The sequence below is a fragment of the Periplaneta americana genome, chromosome 9 (genome assembly GCF_040183065.1).
Source record: "Periplaneta americana isolate PAMFEO1 chromosome 9, P.americana_PAMFEO1_priV1, whole genome shotgun sequence".
Lineage (NCBI taxonomy): Eukaryota > Metazoa > Arthropoda > Insecta > Blattodea > Blattidae > Periplaneta > Periplaneta americana.
This window is the reverse complement of record NC_091125.1, coordinates 140,118,508-140,145,424: the sequence shown is the minus strand read 5'-3', so window position 1 is coordinate 140,145,424 and position 26,917 is coordinate 140,118,508. Positions and strand designations below refer to the sequence as shown.

At 35.2% G+C, this 26,917-nt stretch overlaps 1 protein-coding gene across 25 annotated transcripts in view; it reads left to right on the top strand.

Moving 5' to 3' along the window:
• trol (terribly reduced optic lobes) overlaps positions 1–26,917 on the top strand; it is a 1,501,851-nt gene that overhangs the window by 568,093 nt on the left and 906,841 nt on the right. For 24 of the 25 annotated variants that reach the window (XM_069835989.1, XM_069835996.1, XM_069835998.1 and 21 more), the window contains exons 5-7: positions 646–765; positions 12,476–12,733; positions 15,747–15,857. In XM_069835989.1, coding sequence (XP_069692090.1) covers positions 646–765; positions 12,476–12,733; positions 15,747–15,857 — 489 coding nt within the window. The remainder of the gene's footprint in view (positions 1–645; positions 766–12,475; positions 12,734–15,746; positions 15,858–26,917) is intronic. The other variant, XM_069836003.1, reaches the window with a different exon arrangement.

Genomic DNA, 26,917 nt, shown 5'->3' with positions numbered 1-26,917 from the left:
CGTGTACGGTATAACTTGAACGTCGTAGCAACAGATGGCGGCCTGCACGGTCTGTGTGCTAACATAACCTCTTTCGAACTGTGTTTTGCGCGGGCAAGTCGTGCGCAGGGTATTTGTTATCATCGGTTGCGTACGGCAACATTCCACAACACAAATCAAATGCTCCGTGTCCATGTTTACTGTCGAAGTTAATGTCAACAAATACGTAAGTAATCGTCTTAACCCTCACTCCATATCCCGACAGTAAGAAAAAACTCACCTCAGTACGTGTTTCCAAACAGTTCACATTCATGCCACTACCGGCGTTACCGTACGTATCGGTACGTGCTCTTCAGAATGAACGCCGTACTTGCTAGGCAACTTCCCTGGCACATAGGTAATACGTCTTATGCGGAAGTGTAGGAAGATTAAATTCTCTAGGCTCATCGGCTAGCCACATGACGGCATATGGCGAGCCATGCCACACTTTGAACTGAACACGCAGTACATGTTGGTACTTTGATATGTAGCCAAGTTACGAAACAAATGACAAAGAATAAATACGAAGATGATTAATAATGCTGTTGAGCACATTGCCACTGTAAAGTTATTTATATTTTAATCCCTTATTTTATGTTTTTTTCTCCTCTACCTTTCACTATGTAGCCCCACCTTCTTGTGAACCCAATGAGACAATTTGCCGTGGTGATGGTCAGTGTTTACCACAAGAAACGCGCTGTGATGGGAAAAGGGACTGTAGAGACGGCTCTGATGAAATTGGCTGTCGTAAGTATTTCATGTTAATGACTTCAAATAAACCGAGATTTAGTTGACTTCCATAATAAGTCCGCAATGTGCACATTGCAAGTTCTCGGTACAAACTTGCCTGTAATACGAAATGGAATAAATCATACACAATTATTGTTTTTGAGAATAAAGTGGTGGATGATGATGATAATAAATTAATAATCTACCATCGTTTCTGAGTTCCTCGGGTCGATTTATGAAGAGCCTCCATTCGTCTCAGTTGCTTTAAATCTCACTGTCCGTTTTTCATCCCCTTCTTTCATTAACTTCTTTTGTTTGGTCACTTCATTTTGATCTTGGTTTTCTCCTTGTTTATTCCATTTATTTTTAGGTCCACTCTTAACCTTGGGTTTCCACTAGTTTCCATTCTTTTGATCGACCAAACCATTTTTATACTTTTAATGTTTGTCATTTAATAAATCTGATAATCCCAGTTTTTCTTGAATACTTGTATTTGTGACACTGCTTGTCCGTTCTTGATTTATCTTACTATGCTGCGTAGGAATTTCATGTCCATTGTCTGCAATCTGCTTTAATTATTTTATTTAATACTCATTTTTCTGCTCCATACGTTAAAATTGGTCTAAATTGTGTTTTATACATTGAGTTTCTTTTTACTTTCTTTTATTCATCGTTGATCCACGACAAGCTTTTCAAACTATGGTGATCTGAGTTAATAAGCGAAAGGCATAGTTCATGAAAATAGAAGGGAAAATCAATAAGTTTCCGGACTGTTCTGATTGTATGCTACATACAGGACATAAACAGGGAAACGCCTGGAATCTATACTAAATGCATGACTTGAAAGGCAGAGAAGAAGACTAAACATAAGGCATTGGGATATTCCAGGAAAATTTGCAATAGGTTCTTGATACGAGTATGTTTGCACAAAATCACGTGTAGACGCTCAGTTATTAAAGACAATCTGACGCTGTTTGATAGACTAACTAAACAGACATGGAAACGATGATCTTCAATGACATGCGCATATATGTTTAACGTTACAATACTCGTAAATAGAATTACAGTTCGAAAATATATTGATTGCACCTTGTACTATTAGTTTTATTTAGTTTATATCATCATCATCATCAGCATCAGCATACACACCTGATGAATACAACATGCTATTTCATACTAATTGTAAAAGAAAAAAAAAATGAAAAAAAAAAATAGTTTGCAGTGTCTTTCTTAATGTTAAAATAAAGGCTTCCGTATATACAGACCATGACTGTGGCTTAAGTCCTTGCGTGCTGGTCTTCCGTTCAGGCGATCCCGGTTCGATTCCCGGCCAGATCGTGATGGAATTTGTGTAGGACAAAGCATATGTTTCAGAGGATTTTTTCTCGAAATACGCCCGTTTTCCTTTAACATTCCTTCAACACAACCTCCCCTTCATTTCTTCTATCATCCGCAATAATTAAAACCAGGATGGAGAGAAGGCTGTGGGATTCCGGTGCTGATGAGGGAAGGGCTTGGGTTTCCGCGCACTTGGGCTTCTCATGTGCTCCTCTAAGTTGTGGAACTTGGCATTGTCAACGGTGGCTTCCAAAGTATTTTCAGCTAATGGGGAAATTTTTTCCCTTTCCCGGACCCCCATCTAGAAAATCACAAAATAATATTGTGTAAAACATGTCACCAGTAAAAAAAAATACTTTAAATCTATCTGCAACAAAATACTCTGCAGTATCATGAATCATACGGGCTGTAAAATAAAATACAATACATTTCAGCAATAATAAAAAGACATACAGACAGTAGTATACGACATGTTGACAAAAATACAATAACTTATTCTTGCAGTAAAATAAAGCGATATAAGCTTCATAGTACACAGGAAAAAAATTCTTTGCAATTATGAAATAAATAATCTAGAAAAAGTTCTACAATATGAAATTCAGTGAGGACAAGAGATGATTTTACTCATTTGAAGGACATAATCTTGTTTGACTTGAGACTTTCAATGTGCACAGTTCGGTCATAGATTTCCTATTGCATTATTTAGCCTATGTCTTCATATTCACAAAGGTAATGTAATAAAATAGCTAAACGTATTTTTAAAATATTCTTAATGCAATTTCTTCACTTTGGCGGTTAAGTCAAGAACCGTATTCCTCTTGCAAAGCACTAAATTATATCTTCACACATTCTTAAGAAATAGTTTTGCGCAATTCTTTATCACTTTGACATTTGTTATTATTAATTTCTTATAAAGTAATAATGAAATGATCTATATTGTGCATTGATGATCATCTTATTTGCTGAATTACGTTCATTTATATGTGTTGAAATTACGTGTTCTGACACGTGTAAGTGAACAAATTTGAATCATCACTTATTTCATAAACAGCTAACCTATATCATCTGCTTTATGATACTGATTATGCAATAAAATTAAAAAAAAATTATTACACTTTTATGATCTTCATTCATGATTATATATATTGCTCTACCCCTCTCTCTGCGATATGAAATATAAATTTAAGTCATCTAGATGATAAAGGTTAAACCGTTTCAAAATACTAGTTTGTAAGATGTGTGTCTTTAAGCAAATAATTTGAATGTAATATTGACGTTGAATGTATTATTTCAGGATAATGTGTCAATAATTGATTGTTGTACATACTTTAATGTATAACACTGGTTTGCAGATAACGTATTTTAAGTGTTACACTTGAATGTTCTGTAACAATTAATAATAGGTATTATTATTTTTATTATGTTGGTACATACGGTTTACAGAGTAAGTAACTTTTATAAACATGTGAGATGTCTGATCACGTGTTAACTAATCATGTATATAAGCTAGTGTGCATTAAGTCATGTTCAGAAAGTTAACGCGTTGTTATGGTGGCAGAATTACAAATGTTCTTAACTGTATACCTTCATTACCCATATATACACTTTGAAGAAATCAGCATTGGCTTGAATTTTTTGTTTAACGTAAATTTTAGAAGTTTTCTAATTTCTGGTATAGGTATTTTGTATAATTACAGTTGTATAATAATGTCATTAAATGTATTATTTTTAATGATACCTAAGACTCCAGACGGATGAAGTGTGAAATTCAATGGCTAGAACAGAGATAGGCATCGTGCCTCACTTGAGAATTTGTGCCTCACTGACCTTCACAGAGATCGCTCTGAATGACATAATCTTCACAATCCCCATTCCTCCCTCACGTAAGTCCTAGGCGTGGGCAGGTTCTACCCATATATCAGTTTCATAAGCAATATCAGTGGTGGCATAATGGCATTATCAAAGCAGTGTGTACGCGTTAGAAAACGATTATTTCATAACAAATGGAGGAAGATTTTTTTTGCTGTTTAGAAGGGGAGAACATACGATGGTTGTTATGCTCGAAAATCCTATTAGGCATTAATAAATTTAATATACAACGACATTACTCCTTATGTCATAAAGAACATGCTGAATTAGAAGGTAAGACAAATTAAATGTTATCTTTCGTACTATTCCGAAGAAAATTTATTATGTTAACATTTGCATAGTATACTAAATACGACATTATACCTTAACCACTCTGCATTAAAAGGTACGAGGAATTAAATGTTGTTTGTACGTATTATTTCCAAAAGAAATTTATAACAAAAATATCAGATGTGCGTAGAAAACGTAATATGATTTTCTGAAATTATTTTAGGTCGAGAACGTGCAAATATATTAAGTAATCTTGAGAAACGTCAGAATATTCAAGAAAATAAACGTAGACAACGTGATGGAATATTATTGGCTAGTTACGCAATTTCTCGCCTGTGATTTAAATCAATTCAATGATGGAGAAATAGTAAAAAGGTTTATGATTAAAACTGCCGAATTAATTTGCCAAATTGAATAAAAGTTTTCGAGAGTCTCACGTTAACCAAGCGTTTTCCTAACAATTCGCCACTGACCGCATTAGCGATTACGATAAGGTGACGCAGGTCACAGCAGTCTCCTCTCCTAGTAAACAAACTATTTCAAATCGAGAGCCTCACGTAACCGAAAATTGTGGCCATGCATGGGCGTTCTAGCCGTATGCAAACAGTCTGCAATGGATACAGAATTATATGGAAAATTGGCTCACATTATATTAAAAACTAAAATTTAGATAATCAATATTTTAATGGCTTTTAAATGTTGCGTGCTTGAGGATTTTCGTCACTGATGGCTATTTCTGTTCGATATTATTCACACTTCCGTTGTCACTAGTGTCATACGTGGGTATAAGGTATGTTCAGAATATTAACACACATCCAAGCAACAATTAAGATCCACAACACGATACCCGTAACATCTACATGAATAATCCAACATTTCCCATCCCTGACAACCACTGAAATGTGATAGTGTCCTTCGTGTTTAGAATGTGTTGTTACGCATGCATTTGTATTATTGTGTCTTGTATGTTTTGTTTGTAGCAGTGATGGCACACCTGTCTGCATGACAACAAGTCAATGTGAATGTTTGTGTAATGTATATGTAATGCTGTGTCCAGAAGGATTAGATGATAACTATTTATCCTTGAGATATGCAGTGCCACAGTATTAAAATCGTTGAATTACTTTCGATTATTTAATAACAGTGCCTTTCTTTTTACATGCGAAATCTTGAAAAAATTGTAGGTCAAATGAAAATTAAAATTGTCTCTGCTGAAAACTCAGGTTAGGCCTCCCTAATATTCTGTTGAGATCAAGACTTATTTTGCGATGGAGGAAGAGGGATATTGGGGTGTTTCTCTTGAGTTATTTCGATTTATTCGTACCGGTACTGCGGTCTTCCCTCATTTCATTATTTTTTATTTTTTGTAGAATTAGTATCACCTTTAAGCTTCTCATTGCAATAGAAAGAAGTAAGAAGTTACTGTTCAGTTGTATAACTGCGAAAATATCAATGTTAAGGGATTGTCATTGCACAAATAACCAATAGTAATCACTATATTATATACCAATCTTAAAATTATTTTTTCCTTAAAACACATTAAAATGCTATGCAAAATCAATTTTTAATTGACACTATTTAAATATTTAGTTGCAATTTTCGAATATGAATTTACAGGTAGATGATAGGTATCAGTTATCTACACTGGGACGTACACATTTTGTAATTTTCTCAGAAAGTAAACAGTAAAGACATAGTAGCTTTTTTAGCAAACATCAATCCTTCGAGACATTCAGTTCTAATGAAGAAAAAGTCAATTTATGTTCACGTGTGTTCATTTGTTGATGATGATGATGATAATGATAATGATAATGATAACGTTCTTGACTGTATCGACATAGATCTCAAAGTTTCCTTTCATTACCACTAAAAGATTGACGGATTAATCGGTTTTTACATTTCCTGAAATAACGTCATTGGATTTCTCTTAGCGGAACTATATGATGGACACAGTTTACACCAGTAAAATTACAGAACCTTAATGTTTTCCTGTGAACGAAATGTTGAAGCTGCAAATATGTTTGCTACAGAAGTATTACTTAGGAACAAAAATCGAGGACATGCTAAATGAAAGCGTCACCAAAGTAGTCTACTACTTTTATTGTATATTATTAAAACGTGATGTGTTTAAAACTAACGTTTTTCAATAAATTCAGAGACTCTGTTGCTTACTTTCTGAAAATATGATAAACTCGGGAATTTAAGCATGAACACTCTTCTTACAAAAACGCGCGCGCGCACACACACACACATACACACACACAGATATATATATATATATATATATATATATATATATATATATTGTATATGTATATATAAAGAAGGAGAACTAGAAAATAACTTTCACGAAATTGGTAATCGCAAAATAAAAGGAGTAAGATATGAAGTTAAAGAAGTATATTACTAGAAATAGAGTCCAAATTATTTGTAATAAAAGGCCTATAGAAAGAAAATTCTTGTATTAAATGCTTAATAAGATTTATTGGAAGTGTCAAAATAGTGCAATTTATTTTATGCTCTTTCTATCATGTAATATTCGTATATCTCAAGTATATAAAACCACATTTTATCACGTTCAGTTCATGTTTCTGCATTTAATAATAGATCAGTGTTTTATATTACTTTTATTAAATCTTTATCAACTATTAAATCTGTTCCATGTATGAGAGATGTGAATGTCATCGAATGATTGAAAGTGGTGAATTTCTTGAAGAGATTTGCATTGAATGTCTCTTCAGAAATGGTAATCTTAGATTTGAATGTTTGTGTGTAAGATAGAAAGAAAATTTCTCATTGTTGTGTTTGTTTTGCATGATATGTCTTGAGTTTCATTCACCAATTTCTCAATTTTCATCTTGCAATATATTGTTTGCCTTTGTGCGAAATAATAAGAAATTTCTTATATCTTTAAGTTTAGGCTACGGTATACAAATCCTATATGACATTTATTTCAACATCGTTTATTGATGCCGATAGTCAATTACAACACAAAACTGATGATCATATTTATTTCTTAGGTAGTACATAGTTTAACCAATTTCATTACCGTTTAGCTTTTGAAATACCGGTGTCATCTTAGTCCATTGAACTTGTTTCTATATTTACTATATTTTATTCACTATGAGAAAGAAAAAAAAAGGAATATCTGAAAATATCACATGTTTTTGTCTTTAGTGTAATACACGCCATCTGAGAAATTGGTGGGTAGAAATTGAAGATGAGTATATAAAATAAACGTAAATAATATTTGTGATTAATATGTGTAAGATCATCGTTTTACCAAAGTAGTTTAGTTCTGTCTCAAGCAATTCCTTTGAAGTATGCTAGTTTCTGTGTAATTATAAATTATTGAGTCATTGCAAGTACCACCTGCATTTGAAACATTTATACTCGTATTTTAAGTTGATTATCTTAAAGGAAACATACACGTAATGACAGAAATATAAAGTGGATACTTATTTTAAGACAGATTACCACAAACATATCTCTTAAGACTCAGAAAAATGTTATGGTATAGGCCTAATATTAGTTTCATTACTTCGGAAAACTAGATTTGCTTTTTTACTATACCTGATAAAGTTTGGAGATATTTAAAACTCATTTTATATCTGGATGAGAAGATAGTGCTGCATTTGAAAGATATTGGTATTTTTTAATGTCTTAATAGCTAAAGGGATTGCTTGAGAACAAAGTAGAGTTGCTTACAGTCCAGTGTGCTTGTTTTTACTGTACGTTGCATCTTTCACTAGATGTAGATAAACAATGTTCCAGCTAGAATTAATTTTTACTTCATTTCAGGTCCAGATTTTCTTTGTTTAATGTATTCATAATCTCAGATATGAACAGTTTACTGAAAAAATACATGTAGGGAAGGAAAACAATAGAAAATTATACAATTTTTACACCTTTTTACGAGTATTTTAAAAGAAGCTAGTTCGATGTATATTTTTCAAGTAAAGTTTTGTTTCTTTCCTGTTAGGAACTATAGCAAACACCTTACCTCGAATCGGAGATGAGATTTCACAGGCTAGAAGAGTTCTTTTTATTTATACAGTATACCGATACTTTTCAATTTGATTCATTATTGTATAATAAATAACTACCGGTATTTGTAAAATTGTAGCAATGAAAGTAATGAATCCTACTCGCCTTCGAGTTTTATTGAAGATGGAATGGACTCTATACAATAAATGATAACGAATCTCGTATTATTATCATCGAAATTTGTTGTAGGCTGTATATTTTGTCTTAACTGTAGACAATTATTTCAGACTTTATTTCCTTAATTGCAAAAGCCACGTTCACTTATAGTTAGAGTTCTATATGTAGAGGAATTCATGTTTCTTATTTCACGGAAGCATAAAGAGAAGTTTAATAGATAGTAATTTTATTAATATATAATAAATACCCTTAATTTCTGCACGTGTTAGTTATTTTTGTTAATGGGTTGCACAGAGAGGAAGGTTGGTTATTGGGTCAAGGACTGGAATGATTTAAAAACACTTATTCTCACTTTATGCAGACATGAATTCATGACTCAAGTTAATAAAGTTCATATTTGAATGAATGGGAACTTAATTAGTGGGAATAGAAACAAATGAGGGCTCCTGCATGGGACAATCCGAGCAACAGTGCACATATTTTTTGCATCATCCCTTTACACAAACATTTTTAGGTACTAAATGGAAGTAAGATATGTCAAATTTCTGTTCAGCTTTTCATAGTTGATGCAGTGTATTATCCTTTATTTAATACACTACTTAAATGTCACATACACACAGAACGTACATAATTGTGTAATTGGCTATAGTTCTAGTGTTACTTCCAAATACATGGAAAATAAATTTTGTACTGGCAATTTTGTACTGTACTCACATTTAGACTGTAAGTTGTTACAGAATTTCTCACATACTCCAACTAATTATTCCAAATAAATACATGTCATTCAGAATGTCAATTGTTAATACAAAATTTACATATAATTACAATACAATTTCCAAGTGATTTAATTTACTTTTTATTCACGTAGTCAGTTGTTAAGAAAATATTTGCAATTTTATAACAATTCCAAATGAATGGGTTTACTCATATTGAGACTGTCACTTGTTAACAACATTAAAACATACTCTTGTACCAATTTCAAGTGAATGAGTTTATTCACATTAGAACTGTCAGTTGTTAACAACATTCACATATGTTCTTGAAGAAAATTAAAACATACTCTTGTACCAATTTCAAGTGAATGGGTTTACTCATATTAGGATTGTTAACAACATTCACACATGTTCTTGTACCAATTCCAAGTGAATGGATTTTCTGGCATTCAGACAGTCAATTGTTAATATTCATACATTCTCTTGTGCCAATTCAAAGTGGGATTTCCTTGCATTGGAATTCAGACTATCAATAAAACTGTCAACATTCATACATACTCTTGTACCAATTCCAAGTGAATGGATTTCCTGGCATTCAGACAGTCAATTGTTAATATTCATACATTCTCTTGTGCCAATTCAAAGTGAGATTTCCTTGCATTGGCATTCAGACTATCAATAAAACTGTCAACATTCATACATACTCTTGTACCAATTCCAAGTGAAAGGATTTCCTGGCATTCAGAGAGTCAATTGTTAATATTCATACATTCTCTTGTACCAATTCCAAGTAGGATTTCCTTGCATTGGCATTCAGACGGTGAATAAAACTGTCAACATTCATACATACTCTTGTACCAGTTCCAAGTGAATGGATTTCCTGGCATTCAGACAGTCAATTGTTAATATTCATACATTCTCTTGTGCCAATTCAAAGTGGGATTTCCTTGCATTGGCATTCAGACTATCAATAAAACTGTCAACATTCATACATACTCTTGTACCAATTCCAAGTGAATGGATTTCCTGGCATTCAGACAGTCAATTGTTAATATTCATACATTCTCTTGTACCAATTCCAAGTGAATGGATTTCCTGACATTGGCATTCAGACTGTCAATAAATTGTTACCAACATTCACACATACTATTGTACCAATTCAAAGTGAGTGGATTTACTAACGTTCAGACTGTTAGTTAACAATATATTGGTACATAGTCTGTATTATTTCCAAGTGAATTAATTAAACTTTTGAAATGGTTAACTGGTAACAAAACATTGAAATATTAATCTGCGAGTGGATTTAGATAAACACTTGTTACTATAACATCCGCATTTATTTTGTACCATTTCCAAGAGTGCGGTTTACTATCAGATCTGCACGCTGGTCACTTACCCCTTGGGGAAAAGTTGGTGTAGGGAGTGGGAATTCAGAAAATTGCTAGGATAAATATTTTCGTTAATTTCATTCAAAATTTTAGAGCACATGACTAAATCAAGAATCTCTCATTTCTTTTTTGTTTGTACCATTAGGTTTCCTTGTGTTGTGTTTATCTCTTTGAAATTCATACAGTTAGTTAGCTTTACTGGTAATGCAGAAATTTTAACTTTGGTTACCCGTTGTTGAAATTTGCTTTATGTTGTATGTACTATAGAACTGCTTGTGTGTTTGTTTCTGTGTCTCGTGTTATTTTAAGACTAGGTACCTCAAAGAATGCTGAACCTTGAAACACTAGCATGATTCGAAGTTGATATATAATTGAATGTATTTCAGTGTTGCATCCAGATAGTGTGCCATTCTGTGTAGCTGCATATGGCATGATTATGAACCTAGTAGTAAGACCTATGCAATGAACTCGCTCCAAAGAAATTTTGTTTTGTGTGTGCCTTTTCATTAGTAGGAATGAAGTTACCGTTTTTATTTTATTGAACTGTCATTGGTGACCTCTTGCTATAGAAGACTTAGAGTTCAGTCTCCAGAAATACAAACTGTTTTCAATTTTTTTAATGACAAAACTGTGATATCATTCTTATTTTCATTGAAGACTTCTTAGTTACCAGATATTAGTAGAAGAGTTACAGTATTTTACATAATATCTTTCATCTGTAATAGTTTATACTGCATTGAGATATTCTTAATTGATAGTTCCTTTCATTAGCATTAGATATGAAGTTGTCAGGTTCAAACCCTGTGGAAGTTAGGAAAATAAGTTATAATAACCACTTTCACGTGTTAAAATGGAAAGTAGGTGGTAAATTACCTAGATGCTAGTTTCGGCTTCGTGTTAGCAGTCTTCAGAACTAGTGAAGTCCTTGCTTCTTCCGGTTTATTTACTTGTTTTTCTGGGGTTGAGTGTACGTTTGTGTTTGGTAGTGTGGAGTTAAATAGGAAGGGGGAATTAACGAGTTTTTAAGGACAATAAATCTTTATCGTGTTCCCTTAGAAAGAGAAGGAAAGAAAGGAAATGCAAGCTCATTTGAGGGGTTCGGAAGTAAAACATGGTAAGTGACGTTTTAGTGTTTTGAAGTTATTAGGTAGGTAAACATGTATACATGTAGTAGTTTGTATAGTGTCCCGCGCCGTGGCGTCGCGGTCTAAGGCATCCTGCCTAGGACTCGCGTTACGGAATGCGCGCTAGTTCGAGTCCTCAAGGGGGAAGAAATTTTCTCATGAAATTTCGGCCAGTGTATGGGACCGGTGTCCATCCAGCATCGTGATGCACTTGGGGAGCTACGATAGGTAGCGAAAATCCGGTTCAGCAAACCAGCTATAACGGCTGGGGGGATCATCGTGCTAACCACATGATACCTCCATTCTGATTGGATGATCGTCCACCTCTGCTTCGGCATGTGAACGGTAGGCCAGCAGCCGGCTGATCGGACTTGGCCCTTCAGGGCTATAGCGCCACGGATTTACTAGTTTGTATAGTTAACAGGAAAGTAAAATCTGTATACTTCTGCCATCTGTTAAGAAGTTTGAAAACTAACTACGCAACAGACGCAGAATGTAAGATACCATATTATACACTACATATCTCATGTTTGACCAAAATGTCAGTTACCATGTTTTATGCCCGAGCCCCTCATTTGATTAATCTACAATATGTTCATGTTAAAACTGGGCCCTTGCTAGTATTCATACTTAATTCAAAATTATAAATTCCTTTCCACCGTTACTTCCAGAATTGTTAAGAGTTTAGGAGTGAGGCAATAATAATTTATGTTTCAGTAAATGTTGATAGTAAATGGTTGGAATTTCCTACACTGAAAAGGCATACTCAAAATACTCGAAATAATGACTGCTTTGCACGTAAAATGCATGAATATAATTTGTACCCTTAGCATGGTTGTCTACCTCTCTCTTGCCCTCTCAGCTCCCAGAACAACCCCTGACGCGTTGACTACCACATCTACCACTACAACCACAACTACCACTACCACCACCACCACAACCACCACTACTACACCGCCAACAATTGGAGGAGAACCAACTGTCGATGACCGTTGTCGGGCAGATGATAAGGTGCGGTGTCCAGATGGTTCTGTGTACATCTGCAATGTCCAATGGTGCGATGGCACACCTGACTGTCCTGGGGGAGGAGATGAAGCCGATTGCCCCATTGAACCAACTGGTACATGTCACCATAGGTTACACTTGCTTTTAGATATATAAGCCTTACGTTGTTAAACAGTACATTCCAATATATTTTACATTTAGTGTTGTGGCAGTATTAGAGAATGTAAGTATGCTCGTATAGTAAATCATTGCTTACGTATTGAAGTATAATATCTGCATTGTTAGGAATGTTAATTGATACGGATTACCTTACGTTTTATATGATAATTAGCCACCGGCGTGGCTCAGTCGGTTAAGGCTCTTGCCTGCCAGTCTGAAGTTGCGCTCGGATGCGGGTTCGATCCCCGCTTGGGCCGATATCTGGTTGGGTTTTTCCGAGGTTTTTCCCAACCATAAGGTGAATGCCAGGTAATCTATGGCGAATCCTCGGCCTCATCTCGCCAAATACCATCTCGCTATCACCAATCTCATCGATGCTAAATAACCTTGTAGCTCATACAGCAAATTAAATAACCAACTAAAATATATATGATAATTAAACCTGTATTAATATAATTATTATTATTATTATTATTATTATTATTATTATTATTATTATTATTATTATTATTATTATTATTATTATTATTATTATTGAACCTTTACAACTGTGAAAACTCTTGTCTGTTGAGCTTACAGTTTAGTTCGAAGCCAGTTTCTCTGGCAAATTGTTTTATAATAAATCTTGCTTAATATTTCCTGCTACAACAAAAAATTGTTGAAATGAAAAGAGAGACAAAATCTCTTAAATCAACAAAATAAACTTGAATGGATTTTCTTGATTACTTCGAAAATGATCGATTTAAAACAATAGATGAGAGGATAACAATTTCTTCCACTAGAAATTGGGAATTTCTTTAGCGATTTTAATGTAAATATTTTGATATGAACAAGTAAATACATTGTTGTAAATATTTATGGCGTAGTTAATATTAAGGTATATATTTGTCTCATTTTATTCTTAGCATAGGCCAAAGTTGTTCAAAATAATAAAGAATATATAAGTTTCGTGCATACTTGCTCGTCAGTTGTTTCACGACTTTATATACCGTATCAACGTTATTTACGTACCATTTTGAGAACAGTTACTTTAAAATTGATGGGATAATAATGATTAATATTCTGCCCAACTAGAAAAGAAGATATTTTACAAATACTTTCTGTTATAAATATTTAGGTGTAGCCTACACTTGTCGCATATATTTATGAGAAACGAAATAGATTAAAGACTTTTTTCCTGAAGAGAAACGAAGGTAAATGTAATTAATTTTAGTGTTTGTCTCTTACCTTGAAGAAGAAAAAAAAAGAAAATTAAAAAAAAAAAAAAGAGACAGAAGTTTGTTGGAAATATGTGAAAGAACCCTTGAGATACGATACATGTCTCTCGGCAAAATTAATGTTCAATCATTGTCACTCAAAGTTGAATATTCACGCAACAATAACCGATTCGTTGAAAGGCGTCGTTAAATAAAACTGCACCAAACACAACGGATTGTTATGTATACAGAATGTTTCAGAAATACTTTGACAAACCTTGGGGGCATGTTCCTCACACCAAAACAAGAAAAAAGTTGGTATAAACATATGACCGAAAATCCTTATTTTTTTAGTCATTAATGAAAGAGCATAATGAAACATCTGTTAGATATTGTCAGCTTGGGAGCAACATTAATCAATTCAGAAACTCATAACAAATTTTATGCTCGACCATGCCGAAATGTAGTAATTATACGCCTGGTAGTAGCCCTTTAATGCACCTCATTAAAGTACACCTATTCATTAAAGTTCAGGTGTTCAGCCAATGACAAGTCACCTTTGTACAGTTATAAAACCGCAAGTATCGATTATTCTCGGATATGCAATCGAAAGACAATTAGCGAAAAGTCACGGAGGCTGGAAATCCAATACTGTCGCAGAAGGTTATGTTCTGTTACTATAATAATTAGCGTTAATTGTAAATAATATTCAAATAAATCCAATTTGTTATCTCGTTTTTCAATTCTAAATCAATTTCCAGGTTATATCAGACTAATGTTCATCTTATTCTCTATCAAGGTCAATGACATTCGGCCTCGGAAAAAATCAATACTTTCGCGTCTGCGCACATCTCACAATTCAGGTCAGTTCGCACATAACCATAACATGACATAATTTTGAATAATTTCAAGTTAGAAATATGGTCGAGCATAAAACGTCGTATGAAACTTATCTATAATGGTAATTAAGACCTCGTATGAAAATTATGAAACTCGCTTGCGCTCGTTTCATAAACAAACATACTTGCGTCTTAATTACTACCATTATAGGCTCGTTGCATAATGTACTATTCAAAATGTTCTTCTTTTGCTTCCACTTTCATTGTTATGAGTTTTAGTATGATTAATTTATCGTGAATGACGCAAATGAAATACACTAATAATTTTACTGAAAATGGAAACAACATGACGTTTTACTGGAAAACAGTTTTTTTTCGATTCGTTTCATGTTTTGTGGTATAGAGCAATGGTCAGCAAAGATTACGTCATATAAAATGCATACCACAATACACAGCGAGGGGAAAGATAGGAGGGGAGGATACCCGAATGAATAAGTGATGGCTAAGGGGAAGGAAATAACGCCTTACCCCTCCGATCTGCTTGTGTATTAAGGGGTTGACTCGTGAGTCAAGAAATGCTGACCACTGGTGTAGAGTAAATGCTCTATATTTATTATTAGTGTACTCTTAAGCAGTAATTCGCGTACATTATTGTTTCCTAAGCACAATTTACTCTCTTACCAGTTGATTCATTGCAAAATTAAGATTTTACACAAGTTTTGGCAATTATGGGAGATTACAATGAAATGTAGTTTCAACACTTGTTAGAAGCTTTGTTTCTGCTATCTAGTAACGAGTTACTGTAAGTTATTATGGTTGATGTAATAAAATTAATTATGAAATTGATCTTAAAACTTTTTTATTTTTATTATAATAGCATTTCAGTGCTTGTATTTATGCACTAGTGAATTCATGATTTTGTGGACATTCACAGAGTGCGCTGAAGGAGAATTTATGTGTGACGTGACAAGATGCATCCCAGGAACGAAACGCTGTGACAGACAACCGGACTGCACTGATGGGACAGATGAACATGAATGCCCTGGTGAGTTACCTTCACTACAATATGCATGTCTCGCAGAACGTTTCCAGACATTTTTCTCAAACTGTTTTCAAAGCTGTTTCCACTGACTGCAAACTCTTTCAAAGAGATTAAAATTTCATCAAAATATTATATTTTCCCTAAAATAAGAAGTAATAACAATAAGAAAAGTGAATGATAGCTGTACATTAACTATGGATTTAGTTCATCTTCAGTAAAAACATAATATTTCAGTTGTTGTTTATCTCATTCATCTCATTTAAGGAAGAAGGAATGTTTACGTTAACTGGCTGTGTCTATGTGTTATCACTAGACTTCGTGGAATTGCCACGAGAATCGTAAGGTTTACTACGCACGCGGTATAGACTGTATGAGAAGGGGACGTGCAACGGATGAAGTATGCCTCTTATGTAAACACTGAGCAGTATACTGCGGTTACAATAAAACCTGATATCCTACATTCAAGAAATATAATGAAGGATCATTGAAGTAGGAAAGACTAAACATGTAAATATACGATTATTTTGTAGTGAGATATATTAACTCTTAAAATTTAATGTAATATACTCACATCATCCTTGAATATGTGCATTGCAGTGAAGAGTTACGTACATTTTGAGCGACTGCAAAGTAACCTCCTCCGATGGTCACTTAAACAGTTTTTATATTGGGAAAACGTACGTTCAACATCACATGATGTAATACGTGCATATTTGAAGAACGTAAAGTCACTCATTTTTAGTACACCAACATCAGACGTCTTGTCGTGACCTGATAGTACATCATTTATAATACGAAGTTGTGAATAGGCACAATTTTTAGCAATAATGTTTCTCAACTTACATTTCACTTTTTCTGAAATTAGTGAATTGTTATTTTGGATAACGGTTTGTGATACTTTATCCACTATATTAAGGGCTTCTGAGAGTTGTAGATTAGACGATTCTAACAGGGTGATGCTTTTGGACACGATTTTAAAATTAGAATCAATGAACAGAATATCATCCAATAGCTGTTCAGAAGGCAATGATTTTACAGCTGCAACAGCGGAACTGTCTGTGCTATCCAATGCATCAATTCTGCTTAATAATTAGCAGCATCCAACCACGTTCCCCAAGGGGTCAAGACTGGCTGCAGGGATAAGGGTATTCCAGGGGCAATTGTTTGGAACAGCAACACTCTCATTGTAATATGTTTGATTGAATTTTTGTCTGCACTGAACAAATGTTAAGCTTTGACTATTCCAACCACAGTAATGCAAAAACAAGTGCTTACATAGGCATACATTAGCTGTAGCTGCTTTATCTATTTGGACCGGTCACAACTCTTAACATGAACTGCTTATACTACGAGACCGGGCGGCCGCTCGCCTCCTCTATACTACCGTACATCGGCAACCTGATAGCATGCTGCGTGTGGCCATTCAACGAAGTCTAGTGATTACCAATTGCTTTTTATGGTTGACATTTTCATTCCGGAAAACTTCGTTGTGAATATATTTGATCTGTGAAAAAATCAAGGGGAACAATTCCTTGAAACAGTATGTTCATAAAAGAAATTTAGTAATGATATATTTCTAGTATTATTTTTGGAAAAAAATACATTATCAGTTTCGATTAATCAAAAGCTGTAATCAGGACTTTTTATTTTAAATAGTGGTTTGGAAAGCTTTTCCGAAAATAAAAGTTTGGGAAAACGTGTTATTGGAACAACAGAATTGAGAAAACTGTCAAGGAAATCTCACAAAAATGTTTGCATGATGAAATAATGCAGTGTAGATTTAATTTCCTATTTCATCGTATTATAAAAGATACATTGAGTAGGTAAAAATGTTGAATATTGACAATTAATAGGCATTCTTAAACGGGTTCTATCAAAAACAGTATTTACGTCTTACAAAAGACTTTTACAGAACCGGCAGGTTCATTGCCGCCCTCACATAAGCCCGCCATCGGTTCAGCAAGATTAATCCAGTCCCTTCTATTATATTCCATCTCCCTCAAATCCATTTTAATATTATCCTCCCATCTATGTCTCGGCCTTCCCAAAGGTCTTTTTCCTTCCGGGCTTCCAACTACTTAAAGAAATACTGAACTTTTAAATATTCGCTATTTCGGTACTTGCCTATGGTTTGTAAATTTCTTGCCTACCAAAGTATTCATAAAAAATATGTACGTGCATCTAAACCTGACTTACCTCTCTTGTTGACTAGGTACACTTTACTGTACATTCCTCGAGAGATGGGGGAAAAACGATGCGAATATTACGAACATTATACAGTAGTTACAAAATACAATCAATAAGTTTCCGGACTGCCCTGAATGTAGGCAACATACAGGATATAGAAAACGAGGGAAACGCCTGGAAACTATACTACTATTAAATGCATCACTTGAAAGGCAGAGAAGAAGACTAGCTATAAGGCGTATATAGAGAGATTCCAGGAAATGTCGCTGTAGGTCCTAGATATTATGTTTGCACAAAATCACGTGTAGAAGCTCAGTTTTTAAAGAGAATCTAGTGCTGTTTGATAGACTGACTCAACAGGCATGGAAGCAATGATATGCAGCGACACGTTCATGTATGTTTAACGGTACAATAAATACAAGTGCAGTTCGGAAATATATTGATTGCACATTTTATATGAGACTCTCTGCTGAAAATGAAACCATATCGAATTTGCACATGATATAAACTACGGAAACGAAATCTGCACTACATTAATTTGTTTAGGCTTCTGACATGTGTAAGACTGAGAGAGAAAGTGTTGTTTTATTTTACAGTTTGTTATTTGCATGAATTTTCAGGTGTTGGATTTTGTGATCTTGTCATCGTTGAAACCCATCTCCAGTTGCAGTCACGTCCCTGAAACTTATAGGCTATTCTGCATTAATATTAAAAATGATGACTTTTTCTTTCTTTCAGCTTTTCAGTATTATAAATTTGGGTTTATTTATTTCGTATATTCTTGATAAAAGAATTTTAGAGTAGTTTTTCGTAACTTTTGATTATGATAAATTCCTTTGCGTTGAAGGAATGGTGTCTTTGAGATACTTGAGTATAATTTATTTGCTGGGATTTTTGACCGTGAAAGACTACTATTACTCATTTTTTTTAATTTATGGCCGTCTTTTTTTTCTCCCCAAGTTTAACTAGTTCCAGTCATAACTCTTGCATAACCGAGGCTATAGCAAGTGGAGAGTTTTGAGACTATAGATTATATAAGCAAATTAAGGAGTAAATTTATAATCGCAAAGTGACATGTTGATGTATATGCTCGGTCGAGTCTCTTTGTATATTTTTGTCTTATTATGTTGGCCAGGGAGTCACTGAGTTCAAAGAAATAAATTTAAAGGTTTGTAAATCAAAATATTGTACGTCTTCATAAGATTAATAGATATGGTACACAATTAACGTTTCTCATGTAATTAATACAATTGCTTCAGACATCCATCATTTTGTATAGTGCTGGTTATTGGTACTTGGAGATTTGGCTTTATGAAACAAAGACTGTCTTGAAGTTCCAGTCGGACAAATAATTTAACTGATATAAAATAATGAATGAAGCATAGGAAATGGTGTGACGCGATAGTTCAGTAATGTAACTACACAGCGCTTTGATTTGTTTTTGTGCATTGTTTTAAATATAATTGAAAATCGAATATAACTGTGATTATTATTTAACTTCTTAAGCTTAGATCTATCGGTGGTGACGTTATGATAACATATTGTATTTTGGAGGTTGAAAGTTGCTTAGTACCGGTAATATATGAACTATTGGTTTCTTAGACTTTTTGTGGTACTTCAATTTTTCGCCATCTTTGTGGTTTATACACAATATACAATTATGTTGGAATTAAAAATATTTTTTTCAATTTATTAAAATCTTATTTAAATGATAGAATTCAAGCTACTAACATTGATAATGAATTAAGTGACTTTATTAAAATTAACATAGGAGTTCCACAAGGAACAGTCCTTGGACCGATTTTATTTTTAATATATATATATTAATGACCTTTTAATGATAGACCTTAAAGAATATGAAGGTGATTTATATTCTTATGCTGATGATACAGTTTTACTTTTTAGTGGAAAAACTTGGACTGATGCTTATTATAATGCAAATTGTGGCTTAAAATTAATCAAAAAAGGGTTCGATTTGAATTGTCTTGTAATTAATGAAAATAAAACAATAGCTATCTCATTTTCTTTAAATGAAAAAGGTAATTAACCAATTTCATCCTCCGACATAAATTGCAATTGTTCTGTTATTAATGAAGTTAATGAGGTTAAAGACTTAGGTATAATAAATTATTGACAATCATTTAAAATGGAATAATCATATTCATTATACATTTAACAAATTAATTCCAGAGAGGAAAAAGCAAGCAAGTCCAACCCCCCGCCACAAGCCGTACCCTCCAAGACACAAATTAATCCCATCCGAGCTTTACCAGTCTTATTAAGTACACAGAAGATGCCTTTCTTGGAAATAAGGAAACCAAGTTTTTACAGGCTTCTATTATTTTCACTTAACTGTATTTGGCATCGGAAAGGGTCGTAATGTACCCCTCCCAAAAATGCTCGTTTTTCTTGGGAATTGCTGTTGTGAGACACCGTACACTGTGACTATGAGATCACTGACTACTGGTCTGTCGCATTTCGCCACAGCTCAGCTGTCGTGTGACTCCTGACGCACATGGCATCATTCAAAAGTCGTTTCCAGAGATCGGAAACAATTCTCTGTAATCTACTGCCGTAAACCATTGTACCAACATGGATTTGAAACCGGGCCCGCTAGTTTCACGGCCAGACGTGCTGTTACCTCACAGCGGTGGACCTCATTTTGACGAGGGCCAGTTTGAAATCCACCTCTTCAATTACTCAAGACATTCTTTTGAGTATCTCACTCGAAATAAATCTCCACAGTCCACTGAATTTCTTACATAATATACTACTCCTTCAGTATTCAGTAGATTTAAAACTTTGATTGTTGTAATAATTAACAACGCAATGTTAATTACTAACCGCTTGCACATTTTGAACGGTTGCCTCTCTGTCTTCCGTGTGACGTCAGAGTCGCGTGGAAGCTTGACCCGTCCTGGGGCGTCCCGAACAAAGGACCGTCCTCAGTGGTAATTATCTCGGCAGGCTGCCGCCGAATCAGGTTATGCAAATTTGAGTGACCCGGAATAACCTCGCCTGGGGGGCCGATCTTGTTCCCTTTTCCTTTTATGTGGTGCCGCAAGATTTCGATTGTCCAGGGGTGTGAACCGTTTACTTAACTCACGAATATAGGCGGAGAAGAAGTTTGTTTTGCGTGCGTTTAATACTGGGATATCCACCCACCTGCTGGGTGCAGAGATCCGCAGTTACTGTGTAATGATTTCCTGGTTGGTACACGACCCACGATGTTTACCGTGAATGTTTCATGTGTAGGACTTCCCTCAATAAAGCAGTGATCATAGTTTATCCATAGATATTAAAAGGTCAGCTTCCAGTTTGAGTGAAGGATGGGTGGAGAGGAAAAAAATTCTTTCCGGCACCGGGACTCGAACCCGGGTTTTCAGCTCTACGTGATGACGCTTTATCCACAAAGCCACACCGGATTCTAGTTCCGATGCTGGATTGAATCCCTCTCAGTTTAAGTTCTACCTCCCTGTTCCCCTTTGGTGGCCAACCCTCATGTACTATGTCACAGATGTGTGACAGTGGCACAATGCCCAACACACTATGTGCAGAGGTGCACTCATTACGAGTGACTAAGTGTCCGGGATCCTACGGAATAAGCGCCGTCTTAAATCACTAAGGACCGTATTCATAGACATTTTTAGCGCGAGTTTCCGGTGGATGATCAGCGTTATTCGTATTCATAAACCAGTGTTAGCGATAGGATATGATTTGAATTCTGTACAAGTAACCAATGGATAGCCGGGGCTAGCTTAGTACGCTCGTAGCGCGTGCTGCAAAATGTGTATGAATAGCACCCTTAGTGATTATTTTACGCATATCATATTATTATGATGTACCGAAGTAAGCTTGATTCAGGGATTTTGGCCCCTGAAAAAAACAAGTAGATAGACTAAGAGCGAGTTACTGTTCTCCAACCAGGAGATCAACCGTGAAAGGAATGTGCTTACTATTGCGTCATCTATTGGAGCGAAGTAGATATATAATATTATCGTTATAACGTCAGTTTAAAAACCATTCGTTCTCCTGCATTTGTTATTTCCTATATGGAGAGATTAAAAGACCAGGGGTGCTATTCATAGACATTTCGCTAGCCCGAGCTACAAGCGTGCTAAACAGGATTCATATATCATATCATATCATATCATATCTCATATCATATCATATCATATCATATCTCATATCATATCATATCATATCATATCATATCATATCATATCATATCATATCGCTGACACTGGTTTATGAATACGAAAAACGTTAGTTCGCTGATCATCCACCGAAAGCTCGCGCTAAGAATGTCTATGAGTACGGCCCCTAGAGATTAACACTGATCTAATTTTGTAATTAGGGTAGTATAAACATGTGTGTATCAATGTTATTGTTTGTGCTGTGACAGCGAGACAATAGAGATACGAATACCCACGTGTGTGATCTTATGACAACATTCATTCACAGCATTACTCCGCTTCGTCTCATCCGGCAGGGACTTTCTCGTGGTTGGAGCACAGTACTCATCACTACTGGCGGGCTGGGTCACACAGGTCAGGCCGCGAAGTCATAAAACCTAACACTTCCTTCTTATCATGTCGCGGTACACTTCGTCTTGAAACACAATATTCTTCCACACGTCCCGTTACTAACCACTACGTCTGTTGACTAAACAATGTCATGATGACTTATATTTTCTTGACATGAGTGTCCCTCACCTTCAAGCATAGATATTATTTTCATTCTTCCCCTCCTACGCACATTTGTGATTAAATTTCTTTCTTATGACGCAACATACAGCTCACTCACTAGCCAAACAACCAAGGACAGGGACCATTAACGCAAAATCGAGCTGTACATATGGTATCCCCGTGTAGTCGGCCTGGTTGGCGCAGTTGGTATAGCGCTGACCTATGCCCGAGGTTGCGGGTACGATCCTGGGCCGATCGATGGCATTTAAGTGTGTTTAAATGCGATACGCTCATGTCAGTAGATTTATTGGAATGCAAAATAACTCCTGCAGGACAAAATTCCGGCACACCGCTGATATAACCTCGGCAGTTGCGAGCGTCGTTAAAATAAAACATAACATTTAACATTTATTCCCGTGTAGGAATTCTGAGTTATATGATGAAGGATGAGTGGAGCGGGGAAAATTTCTTTCCGGGACTAGGACTCGAACTCGGGTTGTCAGCTCTACGTGTTGACTCTTTATCCGCTAAGCCACACCGGATGCCAGTGCATGAGGGTTGGCCAAGGCAATTACTTTTATCAATGTCAGTATACTGCAATCTAGCGACTGCAAAAGAGTCACGTTATAATCATTATGGATTTGCATGGAGTAACTGCACTTCAATCTAGCGGTCGTTATCAAAAGAATTCCTCTTCGACCGTCACTGATGGTTGTTCTTATTTTTTTGTCATTTCATAACATGGGAATGACCAATCTGATATATGTTATCAGGTTTTATAGTAACAACCTTATGGTGGGGGTAAGTGAGGTAGCTAGCTACAAGTGGAAGCGTAGCGAAGCTTCCCAGACCATTTTCTTCTTCTTCTTCTTCTTCTCCTTCTTCTTCTTCTCACGCTCAAGTAGATCTTATGAGATAATGAATGGCGTGTACCCATTTATATTATTTCTTCTTGTATCCGGACACTCTACGTCCGGATAATTTTTTAATTAATATGTTGCTTTTCCTCGAGAGCCTCTATTTCTGGAAAACATTTTAAAATATATATTTCAGTTGCCGCATCTCTTTGGACTGCGTACATTCGAGTATTTTATTCACTTATTCATTTATTCAATTATTTATTTATTATTGATATGTTCATTTATTTGTTATTTATGATTTATTAATTATTATATATTTATTTCATTAATTATTAATTGTATTATTTATTAATCATTATTTATTATTTAATTATTTAACTATTTATTCATTTAATTATTTAATTAATTATTATGGTAATAATGCCATACAATTTATATTATTATTTATTTGCTTATTTAATTAATTGTTATGTTAATAATACTGCCAGACAAAATATATCTGATGGTTATTGACTTTTAGCACTTGTTATAGACATTTTTGTCTTTTCGAACCACTTATTTGTTCAGAAATTTTAGTTTGACATCTATTTTTGTGTGTTTTTAATTGGTTATTCTACCACGCTTTTTCAACTGCTATGATTATCTAACGTCTGAATGACATGGAGGTGATAATACCAATAACTTGTCCCAATCAGAATTTGATCCCAGGCCCGCTCGTTTTAAGGTCAGGCAAGCTGTTGCTTCACAGCGGTGGATTTTTGTGTTCATATAATATACTTTAATATCATCATTTAATTCGAGAAAAATTCGTTCCGGCACCGGGAATCGAACCCGAGACCTCTCAGCTTCTGCGCGCTGAGTGCTCTTTCCAACTGAGCTATGCCGGGACACGATCCACGGTGCCAGCCGAACTCCTCTCGTTGTAATGTTGGAAAGAGCACTCAGCGCGCAGAAGCTGACAGGTCCCGGGTTCGATTCCCGGTGCCAGAACGAATTTTTCTCGAATCAAATGATGATAATACACATTGGCTACTTCATAGTAGTCGTGTAATATTCAATGAGGTAGGCGAGACCTCATATATAATGAATATGTGATGTAATATACTTTAACTCTAAAAGTTGTGTTAATTTTCTACCAACTTCAGTTAAAGGCCTAAATGTCTACATTTGATGATGCGCTGTATAAGATAACACATGTCTATTTGCTGAGGATAGTTGCATTTCTATTCATTTACTACAATGGCTGTACAAATGCGATAGCATAGGGCTTGCAAAACAATGTCAATGGCAGAGGAGATCCTGCTTAAACTTGCCTAAAACCGCAGGTTAAACCTGCAATTGAATCGCCGTCCCTGTAGATAAGAAGCCATGTGCTCATTGATTAATATTCCAGAATAAATATGTCTTGGAACTTTGCTTTTCCGACACCCTGTGGTCGTAATAGATGGGTTCATTATGGTCGGCTATTCTAACCCAGGGCTACGTGCAACAAACCATCTTATGCAAAACGCATGTTGTCTGGATACTGTAATACAGCATAACGTTTCGGTCATTGAACCAAGGAACCGGTACACAAAGGCTGCACAATTTTGGTGAACTTGCACCTGAGAAATAATTGCAGACGTCCCTGATGATAATGACTGTCTGGCATCCATGGCCACCTCTGAACGACAAATGTGCATTCCAAAGCCTGCATACGAGATAACACTGTGCAGACAGGAAATGTATCCCAGTGTGTCCTTTCCATTAGCATACGAAAAAAACACGTTGTTCTGACAGTCATGGATGTGCTTGGAGTTCAGAATACTGGCTCCTATTTTTGTCCTTGTTGCCAATTATGGCTGCGACTTGGAGTTACAAAACAGCAGCTCCAAAGGATCTGAATCTTGAGATTTAGAAACGAGTTGTTTATTCGTCATAAGTTAAATTTAGTTACTTCACTATGACTCAACCACTTCTGTAGATCGTTTGGCGGTGCGGTGGCTTACGAACGGCGAAGAAATTTGTGATGGACATTGCCGTTGTTGTGAGGATTTTTCTTGGAATTCTTTCTCTTTTCTGTAGTCATTCCACAATTCTCCACTACCATCTCCGTCCCGAAAAACAGGTTACCACTTGTGTTTGCGTAACGTCGTATCGGATCGATCATCCGCTATGCTAGGTGTTCCACAAATTGGCAACACATTCTGGAGACGATTGAGGTTAAAGTATTGCGTAAAATAATAGAGAAGACAAGATACAACAGAACATTCAATTGAATCTTAACAATATGAAACCGAGCGAGATGGCTCGGTGATAAAGAACTTGACTCGTATTCGGAAAGTCCCGGGTTCGATCCCCGGCGCCGACTAATTTGATCTTCTACTGAATTTGATAATTTTTACCTAAAAAGAATGTCGGATTGGACCCTAATTACAACGGAAATAATACACAGTACAACAGCAACAACAGTAGACTAAACTACAGACAATCACTATAAAGACGTAAGAGTTATAGCGACTATAAATAAATAGAGAGGAAAAAATGTGAAATGCAAAGATTAGACGGGCTTTTTTTTGTTTTCCCCTCTGACGTAAAGGGAGCGGTATGCCACGTTTTGTGTAACACGTACGAGAGAATTGTTCGTATCGTTCGTAATAGATAGGACATTGAAATGAAAATGGGAGATGGAACAGCTCGATTCCAAGATGAAATAATTGATGTGCTCATGGAATGAGGGGAAGAGACGAACTTTTCTATGACTGTCTATTTTATAATTTGATCTTAATATTTCTAGGCTTCATCATGAACATTGTTGCACAGGAACGGTACGGCGCCATTGACGAATTGGACGGAGTTTCACAATAATAGACTAACCGACAATTTGAAAAAAAAAATATTTGCACAAATCTGTTGATGGCAGGGTAAATTAACTCGGAAAAAATCAAGAATTCAATATCTGAATTTTGTTGCTATTTATAAGCAAAAATTCGTTTATTACATAAAATTCATTTATTTATTTTGGTTTGAAATATTAATTCAACTGTTGGTCTCTTTTTAAAAATCGGTTAGACTTTTTTTGGTATTATTTGTGCTATTTTTTTTTGTAATAGTATGAATGTTATAATACTTCTTGAATAAAATGTTTTATAAAAAAAAAATATTTATTTCAAGGGGCCAATATCTCGAAAAAGATTTTTGGCACCTGATCTATTATTGCGTAACTCCGTGCGTTTGGTGGACGCCATGCGACGTTCTTTCCAACAGATTCGCTGAGGCGAATATCACACCGAACCTGGCGACGCACTGTTTGTGCGATGAGAATGATGGGGGACATACATACTGATCC